General features: G+C 38.9%; 1 protein-coding gene across 12 annotated transcripts in view; it reads right to left on the reverse strand.

Annotated features, from left to right (window-relative positions):
- mybpha (myosin binding protein Ha) overlaps window positions 1–19,884 on the reverse strand; it is a 33,243-nt gene that overhangs the window by 7,088 nt on the left and 6,271 nt on the right. For 3 of the 12 annotated variants that reach the window (XM_018668213.2, XM_018668211.2, XM_018668209.2), the window contains 9 exons: window positions 18,082–18,170; window positions 17,773–17,968; window positions 17,189–17,328; window positions 16,621–16,780; window positions 14,913–15,049; window positions 11,242–11,428; window positions 10,467–10,532; window positions 7,392–7,434; window positions 6,631–7,306 (listed from right to left, as the gene is read on the reverse strand). In XM_018668213.2, the coding sequence (XP_018523729.1) occupies window positions 10,492–10,532; window positions 11,242–11,428; window positions 14,913–15,049; window positions 16,621–16,780; window positions 17,189–17,328; window positions 17,773–17,968; window positions 18,082–18,170 (950 nt within the window). In that variant the 3' untranslated portion in view covers window positions 6,631–7,306; window positions 7,392–7,434; window positions 10,467–10,491. Of the gene's footprint in view, window positions 1–6,630; window positions 7,307–7,391; window positions 7,435–10,466; window positions 10,533–11,241; window positions 11,429–14,912; window positions 15,050–16,620; window positions 16,781–17,188; window positions 17,329–17,772; window positions 17,969–18,081; window positions 18,171–19,884 lie in introns of those variants that run through there. The other 9 variants (XM_051071258.1, XM_051071254.1, XM_051071261.1 and 6 more) reach the window with 7 other exon arrangements.

Below are 19,884 nucleotides of genomic sequence, written 5' to 3' on the forward strand. Positions count from 1 at the left end.
CGTTTTTGACGCCATACTATACTATGACATTTTTTTTTTTGACGCCATACTATACTATGACATTTTTGACTGTTTTTTGACGCCATACTATACTATGACATTTTTTGACCGTTTTTGACGCCATACTATACTATGACATTTTTTGGTCCGTTTTTGGACGCCATACTATACTATGACATTTTTCATGTTTTTTGACGCCATACTATACTATGACATTTTTTGACTGTTTTTTGACGCCATACTATACTATGACATTTTTTCATGTTTTTTGACGCCATACTATACTATGGACATTTTTTGTCCGTTTTTGACGCCATACTATACTATGACATTTTTTGCATCGTTTTTTTGAACGCCATACTATACATACTATGACATTTTTTTCAGTTTTTTGACGCCATACTATACTATGACATTTTTTTTTTTGCGTTTCTATGAATTTTTTTTTTTTGAATCCGTTTTTTGACGCCATACTATACTATGACATTTTTTGACCATGTTTTTTGACGCCATTACTACTATCTATGAATTTTTCATTTTTTGACGCACATACTATGACATTTTACGTTTTGACGCCATACTATACTATGACATTTTTCATGTTTGAGGCCTTACTATATATGACATTTTTTGACGGCGCATACTATACTATGACATTTTTTCATGTTTTTGACGCATACTATACTATGACATTTTTCATGTTTTTTGACGCCATACTATACTATGACATTTTTTGACGTTTTTTTTGACGCCATACTATACTATGACATTTTTTGTCCGTTTTTGACGCCATACTATACTATGACATTTTTTTCATGTTTTTTGACGCCATACTATACTATGACATTTTTCATGTTTTTTTGACGCCATACTATACTATGACATTTTTCATGTTTTTTGACGCCATACTATACTATGACATTTTTTGACCGTTTTTGACGCCATACTATACTATGACATTTTTTGACGTTTTGACGCCATACTATACTATGACATTTTTTCATGTTTTTTGACGCCATACTATACTATGACATTTTTCATGTTTTTTGACGCCATACTATACTATGACATTTTTTGACCGTTTTTGACGCCATACTATACTATGACATTTTTTTCATGTTTTTTGACGCCATACTATACTATGACATTTTTTCATGTTTTTTGACGCCATACTATACTATGACATTTTTTGACCGTTTTTGACGCCATACTATACTATGACATTTTTTGACCGTTTTGAGCCATACTATACTATGACATTTTTTTGACGCCATACTTCTATGAATTTTTCGTTTTTGACGCCATACTATACTATGAATTTTTTGACCGTTTTTGACGCCATACTATACTATGACATTTTTCATGTTTTTGACGCCATACTATACTATGACATTTTTGACCGTTTTTGACGCCATACTATACTATGACATTTTTTCATGTTTTTTTGACGCCATACTATACTATGACATTTTTTGACCGTTTTTGACGCCATACTATACTATGACATTTTTTCATGTTTTTTGACGCCATACTATACTATGACATTTTTTGACGTTTTTGACGCCATACTATACTGACATTTTTCATGTTTTTTGACGCCATACTATACTATGACATTTTTTGACCGTTTTTGACGCCATACATACTATTTTTTTTTTTTTGACCATACATACTATGACATTTTTTGACCGTTTTTGACGCCATACTATACTATGACATTTTTGACCGTTTTTTGACGCCATACTATACTATGACATTTTTTGACCATGTTTTTTGACGCCATACTATACTATGACATTTTTTCATGTTTTTTGACGCCATACTATACTATGACATTTTTTGACGCCATTTTTTGACATTTTTGACGCCATACTATACTATGACATTTTTTCATGTTTTTTGACGCCATACTATACTATGACATTTTTTGACCGTTTTTGACGCCATACTATACTATGACATTTTTTATGTTTTTTTGACGCCATACTATACTATGACATTTTTTGACGCCATACTATACTATGACATTTTTTTCATGGTTTTTGATACCTTATTATTTTATAACATCGTAACTTTTATCATTACGTAATTCTACATACTAGTATAAAGTTATAGAATTTTACTGATGCAAACTACATTGAATGAACAAAATACTTTTGTACTACAGATTAGTTTGATTATTAGATTTTAATTATATTTTAATAACGAAAGAATAAATTGTTGATAAGAGGTTTCATGGATCTATTTTTTTCACGGAAGCAATAATGTTTTCTTACCTTCACTTTTGGCTGATTCTGTTCCATGAATTCAGCTGAAAACACACAGAACATTTGTTTAATACCAGGTTTTTCCAAATACAACATTAATGAAAAATAAGGCATAACTGGTTATTATCTTTACCTCAAAGTAACAGTGATTTTATCCTTAAAAATCCTCATCTTTGAACTATCTAAATAAATTTCATTAATGAGTTAAGTATATTTTCTGACAAATTATTAACTATTCAGACTGAAGATCAAATACTGAACGTAAACAATTTAATGTCAGTGCTCACTGTTGGACAGTTGATGTAAAGTGGTTTGTGAATTACCTGGTGGCCTGTGTCCTGGTCTCAAAGAACTTCTTCATTGTATGAACACTCTCTGTGATCGTGGACTACGTCTCTGTGATCGCGGGCAATGTCTCTGAGATTATGGACAAAGTCTCTGTGATCATGGACAATGTCTTTGTTATCGTGGACGATGTCTCTGAGATCACAGACGGTGCCTCTGTGATCATCGACAATGTCTCCATGATCGCGGGCAATGCCGTCAAATCGGTGACCCCCGTCTCCGCCGATTCTATCGCAAGGTCTCTACGAAGCATGGGACAATGTCTCTGATCATGGACAACGTCTCTCTCATCTTTGACAAGGTCTCTGCGATCATGGACAATGTCTCTGATCATGGACGATGTCTCCCTCATCCTCAACAATGTCTCTCTGATCACGGACGAAGTCTCTGCGATCATGGACGATGTTGTGGACAAAGTGGTGACACCTGGAGGGAAACAAAGAGAAACATACAAAGGAAAATGATCAATACACTAGTACCTATGCCTCATCAACAGTTTCACCATGAAAACACAAATAAATATTCAACATTACAGCTGAAACAGAAGATTTAACAAACATTAGAGGGCTGTTTCAGAAAATCAGCAATTGGCTGTCATCACCTCCTGAAGAACTAACAACAACAAATTCTTGGGAAAAAGTAAAATGATTATTAATTGTGTGTCTATAAACTAATCACTGAAGCAGTCGTGTATGTTACTTTGAACTGCACAATAATAATAAACACTATTAAGTACATTTTTGACTGCAGGATTTAAACTTGTGTTGTTTATTATACTTAAGCAAAAAGTCTGAGTATTTCTTCCATCACAGATGGTCACATACTGAATCATTATTTTAAATTTCAACATTCTTATTAACACATATTTAAAATGTCTTTGTTTTGTGTTGTTTTTGTTTAATGAATAACAACCAAATTTACCAAGGCAGCAGCTTATGTGAAAAATTATTTAATTAATTATTTAAGCAAGAAAGTGTAGAACTGCTCGTTATATACTGTAAAGATATTTTTAAAATCACCCTCTGACCAACAGTTAAAATTACCACACTTATGAAAAACTTACATGAGACATTCCACAATGTACCTGTATCGTTTTGCATTATCTGACTTTCAGTCAAATAAAAGAATCTTTCCAGTTACATCATTGAAATTTTTTAAAAATAGTGTTAAAATCTTGTCTCGTTCCCGTGAGCTGAGTGTATCATCACACCCCTAATTTATCATTATAGCTGAACCAGAACATTCTCTAAACATTAGAGGAGTGTTTCAGAAAATGGGCTGCTAATTATGACAGATAAAAGCATCATGTCCTTAAGAACCAACAACATGATAACTAAAATGTTTGAGGCTCAAACTTGTGGAGGAGCAAAGAGTTATACTTCAGTTTTCAAGCTTGAATTTAACATTTAACTGAACTCAATCGAGTATTAAGATACCACAAACAAATTTCTCATCACTAATATATAAGTGTGGGTCAATAGATATCTACGGAGAGATTACTGCCACAAACAACAACAAACAAACAAAAACGTTATTAATGGTAACGCTGACATCCAGGTGTAAAGCAGCCAATTACAGACGCGATACAACTCAAATAAACGCAAGCTGACACAAAACGATGACAAAGACATGACAGACTGTAAACAGAGTTAAAATAACCAGTATGGAACACAAAGTTCTGTGGCCTGTGACGCTACACAGATACACACAGAGAGGGGGGATGGATACAGAGATGAGATGTACTTGTATCTCTTTCATCTGACTTTTAAACTACTGCGATTACTTGCGTTAACTTTTAACACATTCATTTTGTGGGTAATCTAATCTCTGCTCCCTCTTGCCCTTTCGTAGAATCGGCACCGGGGTGAATTGGTATCTAGCTAATAAGTCAATGTTACCGGTCTCCACCACCACAATGCTTCATTGAAAATAAAAATAACACAACAACAAACACACTGAACTGAAAGCAAAGCATTTAGAGTTTTGTTTTCACTTTATCAGTCTAACCTCGGATGGCTGTAATTAATGTTAGCTAGCTAACTAGCTTGCAAGTTAATAAACTCAACTGCCCGACATCATGATGGACGGCCACTGTTTGACATCACATGGCCACAGAGGGCATGTTGGTCAGATAATGTCTGGGGATAAATGACACTGAAATACAAACAGAATGTTAGTAGAATTATCCAATTACCTGTATCACGTTTCTGCGGATTCAGCTTCCTGCCCAATTTGTTGATGTTGGCCCTCTGGCCCAGTGAGTGTCAAGGCGGCGGTATATTCGTAAATCCTGCCGTGGTCTGAATGTATAAAACAAAAGGGCAAAACTTCAGCTTGCTTGTAGCTGAACTGTTGACTGCAGGATTTATTCTCTTTTTAGCACAGAAAAATAATAAATAACAGGCCTGCTAGCTCAGCGCGACAGTGTATGCAAACGTGTCCACAAATCACATAATAAACAGCTTAATTTTTAACGCTATACATTCTCACACCGACTCACAGCATTCTCATACCCCACACTGGGGTACCAGCATACTATACTGAGGAATGCAAACCCACCTGAATGTATGAAACAAGGAGGCAAAACTTTAGCTTGCTTGTAGACTGCAGGAGTTTTTCTGCAGCGCTGCTTCTATGGGGTTTTTAGGTTCCTCACAAGCGCCCTGTGCCACCTATTGGCCGGTTTGAGAATTGTTCCAATACATCAACAAGTGACCTTAACCACATTACAACACAATGGAGAAAAAAAAACGAAAAAAAAAAACACACACACCCATACGGGTGTCTATTTTTCTTAAACATTTAACTTATTTAACTTATTATCTTATCAATAATCTTATCAATTAACTGTACCATGGTACAAATGAACTTTTTTATACCATTCTTAATTCCTAAATGTACATTTTAAGTTTTTATACTCTATATTTACCTTTTTAAACACATTAAAAATTTTTCAATCTATATTTATGTCTCTTCAAAAAACATTTTAACGCTTTACACTGTCAAAATCAAGTTTTTATAGTGGCAACAAGATAGTTTACTCTATCCACCAACACACAAGCAATGACACAACAGTGATCAGGTAAGAAAGCCAGTGAACTTGTCCTTGTACAATATCTTCGCAGCACCAAAGTGGAATTTTTTCATACAATTACTTCACAACTTGTATATGTACATAAAGGAGATGGCGGTTTAAGAACGGGATACAAAACAGAGACCCTGGAGCTCAGCAATTCATTCTTCATAAATTACATTAAAGCAGGGTGGACGACCATGACCTACAGGTTTTGAAAGAAGTGATTTTGACAAGTTTGTAGCTTTCTCCTTCGCTGGTGTCAGCAACTGTGGTCAGCTTGGATGCACAGCAGTAATAGAAACAACGGCAAGATTCAAAGATGTGGGGCTTGCAGTGGCTGATTATTCTGTACTGGACTGAGGTGTGAATTATTGTGAGCAGGAGTAAAAAAGACAGAGGAACTAACCTGGTGACTAAAGGTTAAACACCACCTCCAGATTGGTTTTAAGATATATAAAAATGTTTTGATTTAAAAAAAAAAAAAAAGATGTTTCCAATCATGATTGGCTCCAAACTAGGCACACAATGATGGTTCTAGGTACTGAAGCTACATACATCAAACATAGAGCACAGTGAAAACAGCCTTCTGGTGTCTGACTGCACATACTGTCCATCATTCTGCACAGTGAAGGTAAAGGTAACGAGGAATGAGAAAAAAAAAAAACAAAAACATTTTTGAGAGGACCAGCAACACTGGGACTTTAAAGAGGAATCCAAGCTGACAACTGTTGTGAGCTTGTTTGAAAGAGCAAGCTACAAACTTTTCAGAGCCTAAGGATAGCAAGTGTTTGAACAACCCACTTACCACTGGTTGCAGATCTATGTAGAGGTTTAGAGAAAAATGCTTCAGAAGCTATTTCTTCCTCCTCTGTTATTTCCTTGTTAGAGTGTACTTCCAATAAAAACTGACAGCATAGTTAATAAATTATCCAGCATAACAACTTAAATGTTTTCTAATTTTATTTGTCAACAATGAGCAACAACAACAAAAATTCCACTTACTACCACTGGGGTGGCAATCTCAATACCTTAGCAGATAAATCCAAACCTACATCTGTAGCTGGATTCCACTTTTTATTATTTGGACAAACCGGCACGTCAATTACAGTGCCACCACATTACCCTTTGAAAGCCTGCAGATTTGTCTATATAGTGCTGTTTCATTATAAAATTAGTGTCCAATTGCATCTTAAGTCATTTTACTGCAATCATCACACTGTATTTTGAAAATTGTGTAGAAATCCTCGTAATATACAATAAAATAACATTTTTATTAAACATTCATATAGTCAATGCAATAGCATGTCTAAGGATTCACTGTTTTTATTGAGTAGGTCATGTATATACTATAACAAACAGCAAATGGACACAGGCAGGAAAAACATGGTAAATATAGCCTTACATACATGTAACCAACTAAAATAACATACAGCATTTGGCAAACTGGGACGGGTGGGGTGGTGTGGGTCTTCCCTGCATACTGGAAGGAGTGGGGGAGTCGGGATGTGTTGGTGGAAATAGATATGGAGATGCTGGTATGTTGATCTGTTCCTTTCTTCATTATGTACACACTGCTTCACAACCAGCCACAACTTTTTCTCTCACCTCCTCAAACACTCTGAATAAGATAAGAGAGATGTTCAGAGAGGGTTGAAGGGCTTTATCTTATTTGGGTTAACAAACATGCACACAAATGAACTCACCTTAAAACATAAGACCTGGACTTCTGCTTGTCCTTTAAAGGCACTGGTGGAAAGATAATTAAAGCAAGAAGAGGGTTAAATGGGGTCACGAGGTGTTAACAATCACTTCAGACAGGAATGTTCTAGGAGAAACTGCCTGAGTGTGTATGCCCGGCTGTGAATTTGCTTGAGGTTTTGAATGTGTGAGAGCTGCTGCGTGTTTTCCATTAAGGATTATCTGGCTTGGTTTCTGCCCTCTTAGCCCATTCTCCCTTCTTCTCACAGCACTGAGCTTGGCCTGTTGACTCATGGTAATGTGAAGAGTTTGGTTGTGTGTCAGATCATCTGGAGTCATTTTTAGAAACTGTGGAGCGCCACGCTGACATCACCCTTACCCCCTCCCCACCTAAAGGCGCTCCCTGTCTGATCTCTCGTTTTTCCCCTTGAGGGGCCCTCCCATGTATGGCTGTGCCTTACGGGACCGCATCCTGACACTCACTCACAAACACGATCTCGTCATCTATAGGTCGCATTTTGCACTGGCCATGAAACCACCCTGCTCCTCTGGTAATCTGATCACAAGTGGACAGCTGTAAATACAGGTGTGAATGCATCCAAACACATCCAGGATGCGTTAAGATCTGATCACATGAGGCACACTAGGGGGTGGTCAGGAAGGCATGTGACTCCATTTGCAGTATAGTGTGAACACACGTGTCCTTGACCATACTGAAGGTCAACTTTGTAGTGTGCATGTAGCACAGCAACTGCATCCACTGTATTTGCTTATGTCAAACAAGTAAAACAAGAAAATGAGGCCCTATGCTGAAGGTTAAGCACCAACATGACACTGCAATCTTTCTTGAAGTGTACATCTGAGTGCTAAAGTATTTTCTCTTTGGCAGAGATCATATTTTTTTCAGTGACAAAATTATGTGCGATGGAGAGCAATGTTTGATTACAAGCTGTCACGCCGAGATGTGTTCTGATGCTAGTGTGATTTATAGATGATGCCATAAACTACCATTGTTGTTTTAAAAACACTTGCACTGACATGTTCCTACGTTAACATGGACACTAGCATTGTAATTCATTATGAGTCAATCCCAGGTACTCCTATATTAGCATACCAAATCTGCAACTCAAAACAGTCACCAGCAAATGCATTATTCACTTCTGTTATATTTGCTAAAACCTACAGTACCCAATAGCTGTAAGACATTTTTTAACCTTTCTTAATAGTACATGTCAATGACCTGTTTTTAAACATTTATGGATTTAGTAGGAATTTCTATGAAAATAGTATGTCAGCAGTCTTATCATTAAAAAATCTGATAATTCCCCTCTTTTTGCAGTGGTCTCATTTCTGAAATCTCCATGTAAACAGCAATGATGTCTTATGATAATGATTTAAGGATAACCCTGTAACAATACCAAGATTCTAGCTGAAGACACATGATTTCTTGGTCATGTTCACCCAAAGTTTTTAAAATGATATATGAATAGAAGTGACAGTGAAAAGAAAGACCACTGCCCGCTTGTGTCTATGCATCGTTGGATCCAGAATAATTCCAAGCTTTAGGAGTGATGGGCTAGAAATGTAAATAATGACCGAATTACCTGCACAAATGATAGAGAAATCACACAACAGACAAGCTCTATTCAAGACTAATTTTATGCTAGCATTTAAAGTGGTCCCTTGCTCACATGTTCTCAGTGGACAGCAGGCATAGAAAGCGATAGTGTTTCACAGTGCTGCAAAAAGACCCACTGGTATGTCCTTTACAGTAAGATAAAACCATTATCCTTCACTCCCTAACTCTTTTACAACCTTCAAATATCCTATACATCTCTTAACCAAGATCTTTAATCATCTGTCTGGTCATTCTTCACTGCTCGAATGTCTTGCTCTTCTCCCCCCATTTTTTCCCTTTTCCTCTCTTTTTCTTTCTTTTTCATCTTGCCACCCACTCCCCCTCTCACCACTTCATGCTTTTTAAAAACACTTAAAGGGGGCTTCTCTTGTCAGCAGTAGAAACAACACTGTGAGCAAAGCCTCCTGGAATTCCTTGAAATGCTACACCACTGAAGTATTTAAAAAGCTTAAATGAAAGTGTCAATACCAAAACATGAAAATGGCTGCCTAACAGTGAGGAAATGAAATGCGAAAGCTGTAAAACATCAAATTAGTTTTTTCTGTTTGACTGACATCTTTGCCACATAACCACATCCAAAAGCAGGGCTTGAAACGTACAAGATGTAAAGAGTTTCCAGTGGTTTTTGATTTGATGTTACGAGTTTACGAACGTACCAGTTCATGGTAGGTCAGCAGGTACATTGAACTCTATTGTTATCTCATACATAGGGTTTATGTGTGAAAGCAGAAATAAGCTGTGTTTTGTCATAGTGATGATAGTGGCATGTGACTGAAGGATATTTCTTAGGAGATGAAGATATACAGGTGTGATCAAAACGTTCAGAGACTGCATTTAGAACAGACAAAAATTGATTTGAATTTGGCCACCATTCCCTTTGAAGTAGTCACCTTGTGCAGCAATACAATATTCCCAGCACTCCTGCCATGCATGGAACATTCCCAGGAAGTCCCACTCTGTAAGCATATCAAGCACCATCTGCAACTTGCACTGGATCTCCTCCACTCCTCCACAAAACGGTGACCCATCAGCTCGAATTTCATTTTAGGAAAGAGGAAGATATCACTGGGAGCCAGGCATGTTGTCATGATGATGCACCCAATTACCATTGTGCCACAGTTCAAGTTGTTTGTGCCTCAAATGTTTTTCCTCAGACTCCTCAGAATGATGCAGTGGAACTCGAATGTCTACGAAAACAATGAGCATGTTCTTTGTAGCTCCTGACCTGATGCGCCTTCTTAAGCCTTCAGACTGTTGGCTCTTCTGCAGCAAAGACTGCTGTTTGTGCTGCATGCACATTAACATGTCATGCACCATTCGTTGACAACAGTCTCAGAACGTTTTGATCGCACCTTTTGTAGGAGGGGAAATTTCCTCCCACAAGTGACATTTATAATATCTCTTGCACAGGAATGGGTATTCCTCTGTCTTTGTTCCTTACCTCTGGAAACATAGATGTTTTAGATTTATTTGCCCTTCTCCTTGTCAGCCTCTGGAAGAATCACTTCTGTAGGAGGGAGAGAAATATAGTTAAATTATGTTTTTAAATGAATCTAAATAGTGGATTATTATAAGAATCACAGTTTCATGAAAGTTTGAGGGTCAGGGAAACAGGAAATAGGTTCTTCAAGTTCTCAACATTTATATTAAGAGTATTAAGAGATAAGTCTGGTGATAATATCCATGCCTTTCCCCACTGTCAACAAATCTCATGAAAAGGCCAAAAGCAACAAAGAACTGATCTTGCTGACAAGTGTCGTCTGTGTTTTCATAGTTTGTTATAGCTTATTTACTCTGTGTAAATAGACTTCAATTTTGTCACAAATACAGATTGAGGTGCTCCTTAATTACCATGAAAATGGGTGCTGCAATTAATTTTCAGTCCATCACTCATCCATCCTTATACTGCTGTAAATACTCACTGGTGCACCAAATCCACAGCTAAAAATAGTACTCAACAAATGTATTAATTATTATTGTTTGTTTGCTAAAAACCACCATTGTGACCCATTTAAGTCTTAGCCATTAGTCTTGGTTTAAGGATTTAACTGCATTTCCCACATGACCTGCATCGACCGACGAAGTCTCTCAGTACTTAATAATTTCATTGAGAGACTCATACAGTGTTGATTTTGGTCTTGTCATTGGATATGTCGACGGTAATCTTAATGTTAAAATTTTCCAGCCTTATCCTTTAACTAGCACTTAACACTTACGTTTGACCTCCAGCTTGCAGGAGACAGTGGCCTCTCCCTGGGCATTCTTGGCTCTGCAGGTATACACACCACCGTCGAAGCTGCAGGGCTTACGGATCTCGAGGGAGCAAATGCCCTGGTTGGAGAGCTGACGAAACTTTGGATCGTCACCAATCACCATCTGATTTTTCAGCCACTCAATCTTTGGCTGAGAAGATGAGACAAAATCAGTTTTATTACAGTGCCAAAAAATGCCCTCTCAGCTCAGGCTAATGTTTTGAAACCATGATGCCAAATATCTTGATTTTAGTCATGCTGGTGATGTTGCTCCATGGATGGCAATGTCAGTTGGCTGGTCCACCACTTTGTTTCAGACTTAAATATCTCAACAACTGTTGAATGGACTGCCATGACACTTTGTACAGACATTTGTGGTGGTCAGAGAATCCCACTGACCTTGGTAATCTCTTGACTTTTCATTCCAATACTACAGAGATTTGCTTCTTTTTGGTCAACAGTTTTACATGTGTCTTTACACAAACACACAACACCTGAGTAAACTGGATAGTTAGTCTCTTGCCAACCTGTCTCCCAGTGAGCTCAGACAGTCTGTGCCGAGCGTGACAGTTGGGTAGAAAGGGAGTAACATAAACCTTTTCCTGACCCCAGATATGTTCTGCTCTGGGTTTCAGTAACACTCTCCCTGCACGGATTTCCTCATGGCCCACCTTCATGCAAGGTGATTCTGGTTATTGAATTACACTTCAGCTGATGTATCTTCAACCCTTCCTCACTGATGTGTGAAACATAATTAGTTCTTCTTACGACAAGTCTTCAAAATAGATGTTGTTTTACTGTAAAGTAAAACTAATGCCACCCATTGTGTCCTGTCAATCTTCAATACCGCTGCTGATGGTGGAGGTGGAGGACGATGAAAATAAGGGACATGTTTTCATCCTAGGCTGTTGACCAAGGACTGTATATTTGAGCCTTTGGCAGTGGAGGAGATGCTGCTGCTGCTGCTGTTGACGGGGATGCTGTTGCAAACCAGCTCCTTCAGCACATACTAATGCTGCATGTGTGGTGGTCTTTGTAGACCTGCATATTTTATATGATATAAGGGGTTGGTTACATCAATATCTTGTGATCAAATTAGTTACTTTGGATCACTACATCCACATCAGGAATCAGCCTGCAGTAGTAAGGGGAAAAGGGAAGAATTTTGATAGGTGAAAATGTATTTCTAGTCATGCTAATGGTGTGGCTCAACAACCATTAGCTGCATCAGCATGAAATTTTGTACAGCCATTCTTAGTATCTGCAGGATGAATCCTACAACTGACTTAAGTGATATCCTTACTTCCCTTCTGGTCCATCAGGTTGTCAAGGGTAGTTTTTAGTGGATTGTCTTGCAAACTGTCTGTCAGATTGCAATGAAATTAGGTTTAGATGGCCCCCACTCAAATGTTCTTTTAAATTGCACTATTGGCAGTGGACCTACTATTTATAGGCCTGTTTTATTAGTGGTGAGTTTTGTTTAATTGAAATTGAGATAACAAGCTAAACAAAGACAACATTAATCCATCCACTTGTCTCTCCTGCTCTTAGTATTTTATCTTCCTCTGTCCCATCATGTATCTGTGTTTGGGCATCCATGTGTGTGGATGTTAGGGATAGCCAGTCACACTGATAACAGAGCTGCATTCTGGACGGGTGGCAAAAATAGTACCCCCTTCTTTTGTCTTTACTGCTTATCTTTCCAAATGAGCTCTCTGCCTCTATGTGTGACAGCTCTTTATCAGAGACAGCAGGACAACTTATCACACTACATGCCTTTCTGCTGGACCTCCTCAGCAGGCCTTAATCGGCTCTGGAGTCTGAGCCAGGGAAGAGGAAGTGGCTCAATAAACACACTGTAACACACTTACAGCCCACGTAAGTGTGAAATAATCAAATTTTCTGTAGTTATATAAAGAGAGGGAGATAATAAAGCAAGAGAGAGAGAGAGAGTAAACGTGTGCATGACTGGGTGGGAGAGACAGAGTGTTTGAGACAAGGAACAGAAATTTTATGTAATTTAGATGTTTGTAATTATGTGGCTTATAAATATGTACAGTTGAGTCTCTGATTGGTGACACTGAGGAATTAACCTGTGACAGCAGTCTCATATGAACAGGTCAAACATGGGTTAAGTACACATTTAGAGTATGTGGTTCTCCTGTATGAGCAGGGTATTAAATGCCTCTCTTTCCATGGTCGCCTACATACGATGTGTGGATATGTTTTCACACAGCTGCAACTACTCTGGTTGCTCTGATTGCAGAACTGAAGACTGCTGGTCCACAGGGGAGAAGCACAGCAAGACTCATTTGGACATGGTCCAGAAATCATAACATTTATGTTATGATTTCTGGACCTTCTCTGCTGTCTTTGAAACAACTATTTATGAACCCATCCCAATCCATTACCCATCTGTCTGTCTTTTCTTAGCTCTCAGGCGTGTTGAGTGTGAGTGTAGTCTGAGCCTACATCAGTTCCTGTTTGATTTGTCTCAACTACACTGGCGTGTTCACAGTGTCCAACCGCTGCTGTCCTTGGTGACAAGCCAAGGACAGCCAAGACGCATAATCAACTGCATTTCCACCGCAGCCTGCCACCTAAGCCACCTGCGTCAGTCAGACAACTGTAAAGAGAAGTTAAACCAGAGCAGTGGCCACCAAGAGCAGTGACAGATAGATTGAAACTTCACATAGACATACCAATGAAAGCCCTGCCCCATTTCTACAGTGGATCTTTATAGCAGTGACATTAATACCTCATTTGAAGCAGTATACCAAACACTCAAATGATTTATTAATGGTCAGTAAGAACAAATGGTTTCATTTTAGAATAACTTTTCTAATTAGGAAAACAGGATTGAAGTTTCGTATAATATATGAAATACCTAAAGTTTTGACAGGATATATGGTTTATTTCTCCATATTATCCACAGATATTTTAGCAGGCCCTCCTTATTGTGAACATGTGCTCCAAACATCCAATCTGGTGTTAAAATAGTAACCACTCAGCAGCTGGCATTAGCTATAAGTGACACATAACAGGAACACTACAGTGATCCTGAGCAAGATACAGTGATAAGATATATTATGGATAATAGAGTATGGATTTTCTCAATAAAACGTTTGGTCTTCAAAATTAAGAAAACTAGAAAATATTCACATACCTGTTCACAATCATAACAGCCAAATTCTGAAAGTAAGATGGCAAACCAGCAGGGAATAATATGGCCTAAATTTATTAATTATTATAGCATTTTTTCAGGACTTTCAAGCAGGTTGTAACACATCCTGGACCCAGATAAGCAACAGAAATTGGATGAATGGATGACCTAATGAAAAATGATTCATTAATTTAATGCCCCATTTAGTTTACAAGTGAATAACACCTGAATCAACCCACAACCAAATACAAAAACATTTTGTAACTAACTGGCAATAGATAATGTTTAAGATGTCGTTACATTAAACTGAAGAGTTTATAATTCAAGGCCTTATGTGGGGAAAACAAATTCACTGCTTTTTAAGACTTTTTAAGACCTGCAAATACCCTGCATGAAACAGTATACTGATCCATGGGCCTCTATGCAAACTGCACTGGCATATAGACAGTAAGAGTATGAGTGCATGCCTGACCTTGGGGGATCCACGAACGGAACACAGCAGCTTGGTGGTGTATCCCACAGTGGCAGCGCGGTCGTTGAGGGTTGTGGTGAATTTTGGTGCCTCGCTGAAGTCGTGCTCTGGGTACTCAGGAGGCTTGTAGACAATACCTGTGAACACAAGGAGCAAGTTAAATCTCACTCCTGCCATACTTATTTAAGGGACAGTAATTATTGACAGTTATGGAAAGTTTTTACAGTGAAGCAGCTGCAGTAATGTGACATACAGTACAAAGGTGCGCTGGTTAGCCACTAGAAGCTAACCTGTGGAGGGTAATGATTATGTAACGTTTGCTGAACACCTGCCGCAGTGGCAACAACTGACAGCATTACTAAATGCCACAATACTAGCATTTACCTTAAATGCTAAACTAATGTAAAAATACTGTGACACAAATGGAGCACAGTTGCAAAGCTATAAGCTTCTGGTCATACAAGGCCAACTAAGACAGTAGCAGCAAAACCCCCTCAGTGCATTCATTCATTTCATTTGTAAGAGGAAAGAGAAGTTATTTCTTCTTTCAAAAGTTATGGTCTTGTGTTTTTTTTTTTTTTGCATGTTTTTGCACAGTTTGTACAATTCTCAGATTTTTTTGTGTAATCAGTTATGTAAGTGTTAGGGTGTAGGTGTTAGTGTTATTATCTGTGTCTAACTCTTCTGTGTACTTCTGCATTTTTTCTTCTTATCATGACAAGCTGTTAATTAATTCCAATAATTGCTCTGACTGGAACTGAAAATGCAAGTCTGTGTATGTAAGAATGACTCTTGCCAAAAACACACTTCCTGTCCCTACAGTTTCAGCCTGGAGCAGAACATTTCAACTTTGCAGTTGTGTAGAATTGCTTACAAAACAACAGGAGGATTAAGTACAAAATGCTTATGGTTCATATTTCCATAGGCTGATAACTCATACACAGCTAGGCAAGCAATAAACTCGCAGGAGTAATGTGCAGCACATAATGCATAGAGGTTACATAGTGGCAAAATTGATACAAATGGTATGTTATTTGTTAAGTGGGTAAAGGATGTATGTAGAGTATGTAGGTCATTCTCTGGTGGGGGAATAGCTATCCACAAATGTTTTAAAATTTATGCTAAATTATCTGAATGAATTTGCCAGTGTTCTGTTGCTCCTTGGCATTTGACCAATATTTTGAAAGTACAGAGAACCAAGACAAAAAACACTACTAGCTAGAAAAGATTTTCACCACCTTTCACATCATTATAAAGAGAGAAGAGAAAAACACTAAATGATAAGAAGGAAAGCACACAAGTATGCACAGGAGTTCCTAAATGCAAACACAAACCACAGACAATGAGCGCACTGACCTACATCCCCAAATGAAATTTCTTGCAGTGAGGCAGGCACAGGTAAATATAAACACATACACACACATGCACACACAAGAGCAGCATTTGCTCTGACAGCTGTCTTAATGCTGTCAGAGCCTCTTTAAATTTGTTTCAGTAGTAGCTGCTGAATGCTGGCCAAGAGAACTACCCACTTGTGATTAAAGCAGTGCCAAAGCCATTTTCACTCCTCAAGTCCTCTCTTTAAGAACACACACTCAAGACTCTCACAGACTTACTGTAGCTCATTAAAGTATAAGTAGGCACTTGTGTTGCAGGCATGCCATTGACCCCAGAAGAATGAAAGTACTGTATGTGTCAAGAAAGTAACCTGTCTTCTGGATGGTGGCCACCTCCTTGGTTACAGCGCTCGTCTCGCTGATGCCCACCTGGTTCTCAGCGAACACCCTGAAGGAGTACGAATTGCCCATGATGAGGTCAGAGACGGTGGCAGTTAGCCTGTGGTAGTGCTCCAGCACCGTGAACCATTCCTGCAGGTGGAGACACAACAGAGACAGCTAATTCAGAACAGCACGCATAGGAAATTATACTGTGACGTGTCCTGACCGGATCAATTATTACCAGTGAACTCACAGTCAACCAATTATTAACCTGATATTTTCAGCTAGATCTACAGCCACTGCAATCTACTTCTGGCCAATCCGTTCCCTTGATCTCTGCCAGATCCCTTTCAGAACTTTAAAAATATCTATTTGCATTATGATAGACTGTAAAGTAAAAACCACACAGAAAAGAGACTATAAATGAAAACCTGCTTTATACTCCCATTAACACCTTGCATCAGGGTAAATCCATCTTATGTGTACAACTTTACACAGTCTGACAACGTGATTGGTTCAGTGTAAGAATGTGGATTTGTATGTGAACATCTGCCGTACCCCGGTCTTCCTGTCGGCCTTCTGAACAGTGTATCCAGTGATATCCGTGTTGCCGTTATCCTTGGGGGGAGTCCATTCAAGAGCAGCGTTGAAACCCCAGGTGTCAACCAGTTTCACACTAGCAGGAGGACCGGGCAGCTCTGAGGAGACACATTACTGTCAACTGTAACATGAAAGATTAAAATTATAACCAGTGTGCTCCTCAGAGCAAGAAAGGTGTGTGCTCCCCAACCACTTTAGATCAAAAGTGACTCATGTATTTGTATGGAAATGTCTCTAATTTTCAGCTGCACATTTAACAGCAGCAGCTGACAGCAAGCTCAAACACACGGTCAAAGGGCACCTTTGTTAGAGGTGTGACATATGTTGGCTAGTGCTTTGAATTTCTTTTGAAGGAAGTCACGAGTGTCAAAACTAACAAGTCAACAAGTCAGTTGCACAGCCAGCTGAGCAGATTCATTAGAGAGGTCCGAAATAAGTCAGATATTTACACATCGCACGCACACCTGTTTGCATGTGTGCATACAGTATGTGTATGCTTATTTACATTGTGTGCAAATGTGTGCATGCCATCTGCAACTCACCCACAATCTGAAGTGTGAGGAGGGCTTTGTCTTCAAAGCTGTCCACTTTAACGGCCATCTCGTAAACACCAGAGTCTTCCCTCTGAGCAGTGCGGATAAATATGATGCTGTCCTTGTCGCTGTTCCTGATGTTGACCCTCTTTGTATCCACAGGCTGACCATCCTTAAGCCAGGACACCACAGGTTTGGGCTTCCCCTTGAGGAGAGAGGCAGGACACAAGAAAATGCATGGTGAAGTGTTTTCTGTGCAGACTATAGAAGTTACTTACGGAAGATTCAGTATGAAATGTGTGTTTAATCCTGGCTTACAAGAAAGGGGATGACCAGGTTGATCTGCTCTCCAACCTGCCTGATGTAACGGGATCTGAGAATGCGGGGCATGCGGATTTTGGGACGGTCTGAAAAACAAAAACTCAGGTCAAGCATGTTTACCTTCTGCCTCATCCGCCATGTGTTTCCTGTTCTGATTAACTGATCTGTTGCACTTGAACAAATGACGTAACCAGGACAAATGAATCAATCATCATCTGCTTGACAGCATTAGCTTGCATTACCAGCTATCAGTGTACAGAGTACAAACTGTGTGAAGTACACTTCCCAGTGGAGTCATGTATGCTGAAAGTGACAAGTCAACAAGACCTAAATAGACCAGCAACAGCACGGCGGAGCTTCATCTCTGAAGGAGCTAAAATTAATATACAGGTTAGGTCATACAGTAAAACATCCAAACTTAAAGTTTAAAGTTGATGATATACATGTGTTCTTTTATGTCAGTCTTTCAGAAAGGATGATTATAATGTATGATCTAGAGTTGCAATGATTAGTTGATCAGTCAGTCAACAGTAAATTAAATGGCATTGGCATTCATTTTTGAGGAAAAAAATCCAAATATTCTCTGGTTTCAGGTTTTGAAATGCGATGATTTTCTCTGTCATTTAAATAATAGATTGAATATCTTTAGGTTTTGGATATTATTTGTTTTTTTTTTTTTAATTTTATAGACTAGATAATTCAATAATCAAAATAATCATTATTTGCAGTCCTTGTCATCACACTCAGAAGCCCACCATCTGTGCTTGTTAAAAGTAAAAAAAAAAAAAAATGATGACCCGTTTTATGGATGATTATGATTAGCCATAATTAAAAAATGACATAGGAAATCATCTAGGTGGACAAAATTTCTGCATGTGTGAAGAAAAGTACAGTATCTGGGCAGAGAGAGGCAAAAGGGGAAGACCTCCCTCATCCAGCAGCTCCTAAAATAGCTTTGGCGATGAGAACCCCTACACGTGTTCCCTCCTGTCATGCACAAAGAAGCAGCGGGGAGATGTCATCAGTTTCAACTGACTGGAGTGTCCCAACATCACATCTAGAAACAGCGAGGAACAGTTTGAAAACTGCTAACACCTGAATGAATAACGATGACTGCTGGTGTAGCTGTTAATAAAATCATATGGGTGAAATTGTGTCATGATCAGGACTTCGTAAGACGTTTTCCCAGTCACTGTGCTGGAGGATTTCATTGAACCGGGTGCTAAGTATCAGCAACAGCATCCCTCGCATGTTTCTGCATAAGCAGCAAATGTCTGAAAAGCTTTCTGGGCTTACAGGATACATAAAACCACCAAGCTGCTGCCCTCCATCACCTCTCTCACCCTGCTGCAGCCTCTGTTTCTCCTCGTCCACTCCAAATGTCCTCTTATCTCCCTCCCCATCAGCCTCCTGTCCATCTTTTTCCAGCTATCTCGCTGTCGCGCCTTCTCCATCGCTTGCTATTCATCTCACTTGGTTTCTTGCCCAGAATGTCTCATTCTCCCTGTCCTAACATTTGTCACTGTAACACCGCTGCACAGGCTGGAATCCAGCTCCTGGAACTATCATTCCCCATGAAGATCAGGTCTGCCTCCAGATTTGGCTCGAACACTAATCCCCGCTAATCAGCACACTTCCCAGCAATGCCCAGAAGTAGTGCAGGCATTACAGCATCCAGCAGCCAGCAAGTCCTCCTGCAAACAATCTATAATCTGTCTTTGTCTCTGGATAAAGTGTCTTTGTGGGGGCTTTCAGCATATGTAGGACAGCGTGTCTTTATCAGAAGCTTGTACGTGTAGA

The sequence above is a fragment of the Lates calcarifer genome, linkage group LG6 (assembly GCF_001640805.2).
Source record: "Lates calcarifer isolate ASB-BC8 linkage group LG6, TLL_Latcal_v3, whole genome shotgun sequence".
In the NCBI taxonomy this organism is placed as follows: domain Eukaryota; kingdom Metazoa; phylum Chordata; class Actinopteri; family Centropomidae; genus Lates; species Lates calcarifer.